We start from the raw sequence: 11,984 nt of genomic DNA, 5'->3' as shown, positions 1-11,984 counted from the left end.
GTCGTATTTTCGACCATTTAGCCACTTGTCCTTACATGATGGAAACTTTGAAATTCTATCAAGAAGTATATTTTAATTTTAACACACCATCTAAGGTACATTCATGTTGAGATCAACTACAATGCCAAAATTTAAATTTTAAACATGATATGATATCATTCTAGTAAATTTAAGATGGGATAGAATTTCAACTATATCTAATTGTCTACTAGTACATAATAAAAATTTATTTCACTAATTTCTCTTCTATAAACAATATATTTAAAAACTACATGCATTTTATAATTAAATATTTAACTATGAAAAATTATCAGTCTCTAACAAAACTTTACTATAATAATAATTTTTTTTAAAATAGCACACTCATTGAATCTATGGGTCTAATAATTGATCAAGAAGTGCATTCCAAGTCCAACACACCATCCAATGCACATTCATATTGAGATCAACTATAACACCAAATTCAATTTCAAACATGATATAATATAATTCTAATAAATCTCACATTGAATAGAATTTTAACTCATTCTAATTAATTTTCTACTACTTCACAATAAAATTTATTTTATTAATTCCTTTCATATAAATAATATATTTAATAAACTACATACCCTTAATAATCAAAGATTTGTCTGTATGTAAAAATTCACCATTCCTAACAAAAAAATATTATAATAATAAAAATTCACACCAACTAAACCTATGGGTCCAATAGTTAATCAAAAAGTGGATTTCAAGTCCAACATACCCTCCAATGTACATTCATGTTAACATCAATTATAATACCTTGAATTTAAAATCTCTCTTAAAAAAATTATAATTAGCAAGCTACATACAATAAAATAATAAAAAAATTGAGTATGAAAAAACTCTCTTCTAACAAAAAATTACTATAATACTAAAAAATTAGCACAACCATTGAACATATGGATCCAATAATTGATGAAGTGTATGAAGTGATCAGTTTTCCTCAATCCATAATGCTTCTCACTGTTCTTTCTAGATTTGATTGTGTTTGTATGAAGTGTATGCTATGATGCTAAAAAAACAAACACAATCGAATCCAAAAAGAATAGTGAGAAGAAGAAGTGTATTTCAAGCCCAATGACCCTCTAAGATACATTCATGTTAGGATCAACTCTAATACCAAATTCAAAATTTCAACACATGAAATAATATAATTGTAATAAATTTAAATGGGATAGAATTTAAGTAAATTCTAATTAACTTTCTTTTATTTGATAATAAAATTTATTTCACTATTTTTTCTCCTATAAATATTATATTTAATAAACTACATACATTTTATAATCAAATATTTGACTATGGAAAAATTCACTCTAAAAAAATCAACATTCATTGAATATATGGATCTAATATTTAATTTACTATATGAATCTAGTTCTTAAATATAATAAAAATATCATTAAAAAATATCATATTTACAATTTTTAATTCTAGCTATTTTTCTACTACTTTACAATAAAACTTAATTTACTAATTTCTCTATTAAGAATAATATAATAAAATAATTTAAAAATTGATTATGAAAAAATCATCACTTCCTAACAAAAAATTATTACAATAATAAAAAATCAACACACCCATTAAAACTATGGATGCAATGTCTAATTTAGTATAATAATCTATAAATCTAATTTAGTTTCTACATGTATATATATATACATGTATACATACATGTATATATATATACATGTATGTATCTATATATATATATATACATGTATGTATATATATATATATATATATATATATATATATATATATATATATATATATATATATATATATATATATATATATATATATATATATATATATATATATATATATGTATATGTATGTATGTATATATATATATATATATGTATGTATGTATATATATACATATATATATACATGTATGTATGTATATGTATATATATATACATGTATGTATATATGTATATATATATATATGTATACATACATGTATATATATATATATACATATATATATATAAATGTATATATATATATATATACATACATATACATGTATATATATACATACATATACATGTATATATATATATATACATATATACATATATACATATATAAATACATATATACATATATACATATATAGATACATATATACATATATACATATATATATATATATATGTATGTATACACATATACTAATACTACTTTATTATAAAAATTAATTTACTAATTTCTCTCTTAAGAATAATATATTTAATAAGCTACATATATTTTATAATAAAAAATTTGACTATGAAAAAAATTGGCTTTCCTTAACAAAGTTTTATCATAATAATAAAAAACAACAGACATTGAATCTATGAATCCAATATTTATTAATTTATTATATAATCCATGAATTTAATTTACTATTTTTTCTCTTAAGAATGATATATTTAATAAACTACATACATTTTATAATCAAAGATTCGACTAAGGAAAACCTTTCTCTACTTAACAAAATTTTACTATAATAAGAAGACAACAAAACCCTTTGAACCTATAGATCCAATATTTAATTTACTCTAATAACCTATAAATGTTCTGAACCTAACTACTAATTTATTTCTAAAATATAATAAAAAAATATCATTAGGTAGGGGAAGGGTATCAATAGTGGACATAGTTTCAATAGTGGATAGGTTTTTGTCATTTTAAAAAAACTCAAAAAATGATAAACAAAAATTCATTAATAAGTATCACATGTACCAATGGTGGATAATTTTTTAGCTTTTTTGACCATAATTAACCCATTTGTGCACCACTATGGGACATTTGTGCATAACTAATGAGGCATGTGTCCACTACAAATGGATATTTTGAGTTATCTACTATTGGCGCAAAGGTGATCATGTATAAGACAACACTTTGAAATGAACACTTTTTGACCTTTGCCCACATAACAAATTCCACAACATGCATTCTTAGCTATGTCCACTACTCATATGCTTCCCCTAAATGAATAGAAAATATCAATAAAAGAAAAAGAACAAAAATGTAGTCCGAATTCCTAGTGGGAAAGCAAGACCCAGTCTATTCATAGGGAGTAAAGGTGAAAAGTTGAAAAGGTCAAAGTCTTCCGTTATTAACAGAGATGGACGTGGCTCCATACAAACCTGTGCTGTAATAAAACCCACACACACCGGTTGGCTTACTTTGCTGACTTTGTATAAAAGGAAGCGCGAAGTCTACGGAGGAGTAAAACTTGATTTGCCAAGGATAACTAAGAACTGGCGCCTCACCGTCACGATGAAGAAAAAATGTATTCGGCTTGGATTAAAATACCCCAAACCAAACCAAGTCAAAGTCAACAGTTTTACCCAGCCAACATTTTTGTTCGTCTTTCTGCATTGACTGGAAGAGATCTTACAATAAACAAGTGAAACCCGCGGTTGGTTTGAACGTCACCCCGCTGAACGTTCTACACAAAAAACTTATCAAGTCAGCGATACGTGTTAGACTCGCTGCAACAATTCAAATGCGCGTACAAGACCAACCAAATTCATTTATTTATATCTCAATATCAGATGCTCTGCAATTCCATTGAATGAAGGAACGATTTTGAACAAACTGAAACACTCCAAGTTTGGATTTTTGTAACAGCTTCGAGACAGGATTTTTAGCTTCAAGATTGGATTTTAAGATGAAGGCTGACGAGCTGAGGATCTCGACGTTCGTTCCGCCGTTTTTCAGATGCCCGATTTCTCTAGAAGTGATGAGAGACCCGGTGAGTCTGTGCACAGGAGTAACGTACGATCGAGCGAACATTGAGAAATGGCTGGACTTGGGCAAAAACGTGTGCCCTGCCACCATGGAGCCACTACAAAACCTGGAGATCGTCCCCAATCACACCTTACGAAGGCTTATTCAAGAATGGTGCGTCTCCAAGGGCCTCGACAGGATTCCCACACCCAAATCCCCTGCTAATCCTTCTAAACTGAATCGGATGCTCCAAGACATGAGCACCGAATCAGACAACAACAGGGCTCTGGAGACCTTGGCGACTCTCAAGACTCTGGCCAAATCCAGTCCAAGAAACAGAAAATGCATGCTCTCTGTGGGGATTCTCCGGCCCTTGGCGCAGCTCATATTGGGGAGCGAAAACAGAGAAATCTTGGCCCAAGCCGTGGGAATCGTTGCTTGTTTTGACTCGCTTGACGACGCCACTAGAGGGCTCTTGCGTGGCCCGTCCCTGCTCAAATCGTTGCTCACACTTTTGGGTAGTGATAATAAGGAGGCCCGAATGAGCGCCGCAATCTTGGTTGAGTATTTGACCAGGGATCGAACCTCCGCGAGGGAAATGGGTTCCAGCGAAGGCCTAATTGAGGGGCTTATAAGCGTTGTCCGAGAAGAGTTAGAGGAGAGCGTGAGCGCAGGGTTCGGTGCTCTGTTTAATTTGTGCGTTGTGGGCAGGAACAGAATGCGAATTGCAGAAGCTCCGGATGCCGTTTGCGCTCTTACTGATGTTATCAATGGCGGCGGTGATAAGAAATTGAGGGAGAAATGTTTGGGTGTTCTTGACGCCTTGTCCACCACCGCCGAAGGGCGCGCCGCCATTGATGACCACACTCTTGCTTTGCCGGCTGTGGTGAAGAGCTTGCTTTGTGTTTCTGAGAGTGCTGATGAATACTCCGTGGGGATTCTTTGGAGGATTTGCTTCAAATCGGGTGAAGAGAATGGGTTTAATGAGGATCTTTTGACTGGGGCGTTCAAGAAGTTGTTGGTTTTTGTGCAGATCGATTCTGCTTCTCCCACCACCAAGGCCAAGGCCAACCAACTCCTCAAACTCTTCTCTCCGATGCGACATAGCCACGCCTCTTCCTAAACCTCTTATTATTAGTTATATCCACATGTTTTCCATCTATTTTTGTGTGTATACAAAATATAATTTTTTGGATTTCACAACACACTGGCATTGTTTATACCCAAAACTCTGTGCTTCAATTGCTCTCGACTTGACCAGAATAATGGGCGAGTATCTATAGATTCGTCAGTTCTTATATAACACATATATATATGTTTACTAAGGAAATTTGGATTTGGGAGATCTTATGCATAGTATTTTATTGCAGAATGTTTATTTGTATGAGATAGAAGGGCGTCTACTCTAAACTATTATCTTGCTGGGTTCATAACAAGTCATTTTAGTCCTTGGCTGAATGGAGAGAATAAAGGACAGGGGAAGTTGTTTCATGAGTCATAATAGACTACTCCAGAGAGGAGAAATAAGAAAAATATACCAGTTATTGTTGAAGAATTATTAATTCATAAGTTTTTGTAGTATTTAGTAATATAATATTTAATATCATTCGTAAATAATTAGAAAGGCAGTGTCATTTTTTGAATGTGAGGTCAAATCTTTTAAAGCATAATATTGATAAAGGTGATCTAACATTAGGTATTCCTAAAACTTCATCTAGTTCAACAATCAGAGGTCAAATTTAGTCAAGAAATAAAGGAAAAAAATTACCACCTTTTAATGTGGACGAGATATAAATTGCTATTGATTAATTGATCATTGAATTGGATGTTGTTTAAATAGAGTGTCCAACCATTTTTCTTGAAGGAATGCTAAATCTTCATAATTACTTAATTTATACACATATTGTTACTTTGAACCAAAACACATAGCAAATAGTAAAATGAGTTAAAAATAATTGGTATAGAGGAAAATTCTTGCAAGATTGAATGTTGAAACCTCAACTTCATAGATAAGTAGATGTAACTTGGGTTTCCTTAGCATAGGATTGAATCTGCAACATAACTCACTATACCCAATGGAGAATATGTGTCCATAAATTTGTTGAACCCAAGATAGGATTGAGAGGGTGGGGGGGGAAGGGGGTGAATCAGTCCAAACAAACAATTAATGTAGCACATAAACAATTAATCAACAACACACATCCAACACATGAACACCAAGATTTATACGTGGACAACCCAAACAGGAAAAAACCACGGTGAGCACCTGCCTACAAAATATATCCACTATCTATATCAGATTACAAAAAACAAGCTTACTGGTCCAAACTTGCACACCAAGGCTAACTGCTCATGGGGCAAGATACAAAAGAGGACTTGCAAAACCTAAAGCTAACTGCACTCAGGGCAAGATACAGAAAATGATATGAAAAGAAGGATATCCTGATCATGAAGCTATCCTTGAACTTTGCATCAAGCGACCAACATCAACACACAACTCTGACCTCAACTACTAACACTCTGTCTCAAATCTTTGTCACAGTCTCAACACAACTTGCATATCATTCAAACACAACCCCTCTTCTTCTCTTCACCGAATCTCACTGACTATCTTCGCATCATACATCTACACTCCACGCTTCATCACACACTTAACTCAATCACATACATCATTATATACAAGATAGATCATCAAAACTCAAACCACGTAGACCTAAATCAATATACACTTTTCAAACCAAAAATATACATAGTGACCCACTCCAAGAAAAAGAGTGGAACAAAACACATCTTCCAAAGATTAATTCACCGATCTGCAATCACCAGAACATAACCAGTAGGGTATCCACATGCTACATACACATCCTTATGAGCAATTAACAATAAAAACATATTCTCCAATGCAAATAAATCAAATCCAGATCTCCACACGCTACAGTGAAACCCATAACATATCAAACATGCTTCCACAAATCATATCTAGACTAAAGGATAGGTCTAACATAGAATCTCACAACTAGCAACTACAAATGCCACAACACTCTAAGAACACAAAGATGTTTTCGGACCATAGAACCATCATATTTATGATATTGAAACTATATCCAATATAGATAACATCAAAAGTCAACATCAGCTCAACAAATTCCAGACCCAAACCCTACACCTTAGACATTCCAGACCAATCTGGAACAAGAAGTTTTACATCAATAATAACCACAACAACACATCAATGCATACTTCCAACAATCTCACCCTTTGTCATTAATGGCAACACTTGATGTCACCTACATCTCAAAGAAGAAGAATAATGTTCAATATCTCTCCAAAAATATACATCACATTTTTGCACTATCTCTCCCAACCAATCTCAATCTCAAAATGCAAACTACTCAATTTCTCCCCTTTGCCAGAACTAACTCAATCTCTCCCCCAAAGATCAAACTTGCTCAATCTCTCCCCCTTTTCCATCAAGGACAAAGGTCACAACAACACTGCATACACCACTTCTCCCCCTGAGAGTAGCCACAAGATCAATCCAAGAAAAATAAATAGGCATGAAAGCTCCCACTGGAAAGATGCATCCTCACAATGCACCTAGCTAGAAGAAGAAGGGGCAGTAACCCCAAGCTTCTCCCAAAGAAACTCAAATGCATCCTTTGCCAATGCCTTAGTGAAAATATCTGCAACCTGCTCTTTCATAGAAATGTATTCCAATTGAACTTCCTTCTCAACAAATTTCTCCCTTAAGTAATGATCTGATAGAAACATGCTTTGTTCTTAAATGCATAATAGGATTTTTTGAAATGTTTATTTCACTTGTATTGTCACACAAAATAGGAATTGCTTCATCATATGTTACCTTGATATCCTTAAGAGTTCGTCTCATCCACGACATCTGAGTACAACAAGATGCCGCTACAATATACTCTGCTTCAGCAATAGAAAGAGAAACTGAGTCTTGTTTCTTACTGAACTAGGAAACCAATCTATCCCCCAAAAAGAATGCACCACCACTAGTACTCTTCTAGTCATCAACACTTTCAACCCAATCTGCATCAGTATAGGCTTTCAACATAAAATATCCACCTTTTTTGTACCAAAGTCCAAAGTCTACAATACCTTTCAAGTAATTAAAATTCTTTTCATGAATTGCTCATGTGTCACTTCAGATTCACTTGAAATCTAGCTACCAGACAGACAACTTGCATGATATCTAGTCTCGACGTAGTCAAATACAACAATCCACCAATCATCGATCTATACTTCTTTTGTTCAACTTCCGAAGACTCGTCATCTTTTATCAACTTACATCCAACGGTTAAAGGAGTTGTAACTAGTTTGCAATCATCAAAACTAAAATTCTTCAACACTTCCTTCACATACTTGCTCTAAGAAATAAAAATTCCATCTTTGGATTAAATAACTTGCAACCCAAGAAATAAAGACAACTCACCAATCATTGACATCTCAAATTCATTTTGCATCTCTTTAGCAAATTCTTGACATAGATCATCATTTCCTCCAAATATAATATCATCAATATAAACTATAACAATCAACAACTTATCTCCATCAATCTTGAAATAAAGATTATTGTATGTTGTACCTTTCTTGAAATTTTGTTGAAGCAAATACTTGTCCAATCTTGTATACCAGGCTCTAGGTGCCTATTTAAGTCCATACAATGCCTTCTTTAGTCTACACATCATATCTGGATCTTTTGTCAATCTAAATCCATCTGGTTGCTCAATGTGAATTTCTTCTTCTAGATCTCCATTCAAAAATCTTGATTTGGCATCCATTTGATAGACTTTGAAGTTCTTGTACAAGCAAAAAATGCAAGAAACATGTGAATAACTTCCATCCTTGCTACTAGAGCAAGAGTTTCTTCAAAGTCTATACCTTCCACTTGAGAATATCTTTTACATACTAGTCTTGTTTCATTCCTTGTCAATCCTCCTTGCTCATTCAACTTATTTCTGAATAACCACTTAGTTTGTATTACATTCTTATCCACTAGTCTAGGTACTAGTTCCCAAGTCTTCTTCTGAATCTGATTTAGTTCTTCTTCCATTGCCTTCACCCAACTTTCATCTTTGCTTGCTTTCTCTTAAGTCTTTGTCTTGGTCATTGATAGAAAACAATAATTAGCTTGATCTTGAGCTTCTGTGATCTTCCTTCTTATCTGAATGCCTTTTGATTTTCTCCAATTATTTGATTCTTTGAATGATACTTTTGTTGAATCTTCTTCTTCTTCTTCTTCATTTGATTCCTTCTCTTTTCTTTATTCTGGATCACTTGTATTCTCTGGAACTTGTAGAACAATCTCAACCTTTTGTGCTAGAATACATTTTCTCTCCTTTCCATCCTTAATGTAGTACACATTTCCACATGTTCTAACTCCTTTTGTAACTCTTTTACCAATAGATTCTCCTTTTTGATCACACATCCAGTTCTACTAAACAAAATTTCATACCCTTTTCTACACATCTGACTAACACTTAACAAACTATGTCTTAATCCTTCCACATAATAAACATCGTTATTTTTATGCTTACCATCAATTGAAACGCTTCCAATACCTTGAATAGATGCACCATCTTCTCCAACAAACTTCATAGATACTCCATCAGATTTCTTGAGATTAATAAACTCGTCTTTATCACCGGTCATATGATTTTAACATCTGGAGTCTATAATCCATTTATTCAGTTCTATCTTAGCATGCAATGTAGTCTTAACTGATTTCTCTTCTTCCGGTTTCTCCAAAGTATTCTCCTTATCCTCAATTGATACAAACAAAGATTCTTCATTCGAATCATCATCAACTTCATCTTCAAATGTATGTTCTTCAATAGAACATACACCCTTCTTCTCCTTTCTCTTAAAATTGCATCTTCTAAACTTATTCTTCATCTCATCATCATCTGATCTCTTATAGTCTTCTTTATAAGTGCAATTAGAAGCATAATGTCTAATTCTTCCATAAGAAAAATATTTCAGAGGTAACTTACCTTTTTATTTTCCAGTGCCATGTATACTTACTCAAATCATTACTCTCCTGAATAGCACATCTTTGTGGCTTGTAGGATTTAGGCAAATTCAGAAAAATCTTATGCACAACATCACATTCCTATAAATTTCCACCAACAGCTCTAATGCCATCAGCAAGATCAGTCACTCTATGAATATTATTCTCAACGCACTCATCTTCCAACATTCTCAGCCACTCATACTTTTACTTTAAATTCATTAGCCTAGCCTACTTTGTCTTTAGATCTTTTTCATATGCCAAACACAACTTGTTCTACACAACCTTAGCTTATTTTAAACCTTTTACCCTTCCAAACACTGAATCACTTATACAACTGAGGATCATAGCTCTATCCTTTACATTAGCTTCCTTCAACTTTATTTCATCTAGAATCTAAGCACCACCCTACGGAGGTGTATATTCGGTTTGAATGATTTCCCAAATTCCATTCTGCAACATCTCCAAATGCGACTCCATTCTCTCCTTCCAGTACAGAAAATTTGTACCATCAAAGTTAGGAACTTTGTAATGCACGTCCTATGCCATATCGAGTCTACCTCAAGCAGTTAAGCTTACTCAAGAGGAACCTTTCTCTGATACCAATTGTTGAACCCAAGGTAGGACAATGAGGACAATGTGAATGAGTCCAAATAAATAATTAATGTAGCACATAAATAATTAATCAATAACACACATGCAACACATGAACACCATGTTATATTTGTGTGAATGTTGTCATTGATGTCAAACCTTGTGGTCCGGTTAGGACCGGATGTAGCATGTTGAGAAACAATGGAAGATAGGTATATATGTGATGTTGACATATAGGTATGTATGTTGAGCAATGAGGTATGTATGTATTACAGGAGTATTTTATGAAAGATCCTTTGCTCTAGAATCTTTTTTTTTTGCTAGTCATGGTTTGTATCAAGTGTTGGCATTAGTTGTGAAGGTTAAATTGCTATCCGAACTTTGTTATTGCAATATGTTCTATGAATCCTATGCTTCAAAATCTACGACATTCGTACCTTGAAGGTAGAAGTCAATGTGCTTGGAATTTGTGCCTATGGGTTCGTGTTTATGGGTCTGACAGACCCTTGTTGTATTCTGGTAATTGAAGCATGTGTTCCAGTAATTAAGAAGGAAGCGTGTAGAAGATCAATAAAGGCCGACTTGGTTACCCTTGTTTTGATCAAGGCACATTCAAGTAACTTGTTAATTCAAGAAATGCATTATTGTATAATCCTTTTTGTGCTTGGTCGACATATTATCTTGGTGTATGTTCTTACTGGCACACACACACACACACACACACACACACACACACACACACACACACACACACACACATATATAGAAGACACATTTATGTGGGTGAAAAAATGTATGGATATGTGTGAGCGACAGAGTAGTGGTATGCGAAAGTGTGCAAGTAAAGTGAAAAGGATAGAAAAATAAAGTGTATGCGAGTAGTGTGCAGTATCAGGAGTGGAAATCAACGGTTTGTGTAGGCGTGGAAAGTGCGAGTGTAGAGGTGCAGTAATCCCTTACCAAATCTATTGCAGGTAGTTGTGAACAGAGTTGCAGTAATCCCTTACCGGATCTTCTACAGGTAGTTGTGAACAAAGTTGCAGTAATCCCTTACTGAATCTATTGCAAGTAGTTGTGAATAGGTTAGAGATATCCCTTATTGGATCTGTTACAGGTAGTTGGGGATAGGTTAGAGATATCCCTTATTGGATCTACTGTAAGCTATTTTCTTGATATCTGAGCTTATCCTTAAACTGACCCCATGCATTTGGAGATGTAATTTTCTTCAATTCATTTAATTCTATTGCAATGAGCATTCTGACAATGAGCCTTATTGTATTCCGACAGTGATTTGTATTGTAAATTGGCAATGATCCATCCAATAGCGAGCCATCTTTTTGTAAACACCACATAACTAGTTATATTATCTTAAGAGTTAACCCTCTTCGTGGTTTTTCCCATTTGGGTTTTCCACATACAAAAATCGGGTGTCTATCTTATGATTATGCTTTTTGTTTATTATGCATTTGTTGTTTCATGTTGATGAGATTAATTACTAAGGTTATATCAATGGAAAGTTTTTATTAATGTGGGAATACTGATTCATCCTCCCTCTCAGTATTCTAGTCCATTCAACCATCCAATAATTGGTATCAGAGCTCAA

At 33.6% G+C, this 11,984-nt stretch overlaps 1 protein-coding gene across 1 annotated transcript; it reads left to right on the top strand.

The window, feature by feature from the left end:
• Positions 1-3,580: 3,580 nt before the first annotated feature.
• LOC131075083 (U-box domain-containing protein 25) lies at positions 3,581-4,958 on the top strand. Its single transcript, XM_058011899.1, has one exon. It carries the CDS (start codon positions 3,695-3,697, stop codon positions 4,874-4,876), a length of 1,182 nt encoding a protein of 393 aa, XP_057867882.1. The 5' UTR covers positions 3,581-3,694; the 3' UTR covers positions 4,877-4,958.
• The last annotated feature ends 7,026 nt before the right edge of the window (positions 4,959-11,984 follow it).

This window comes from Cryptomeria japonica, chromosome 3 (assembly GCF_030272615.1).
Source record: "Cryptomeria japonica chromosome 3, Sugi_1.0, whole genome shotgun sequence".
In the NCBI taxonomy this organism is placed as follows: Eukaryota; Viridiplantae; Streptophyta; class Pinopsida; order Cupressales; family Cupressaceae; genus Cryptomeria; species Cryptomeria japonica.
The sequence above is the reverse complement of the archived record's forward strand: the minus strand, read 5'-3'. Positions and strand labels throughout refer to the sequence as shown.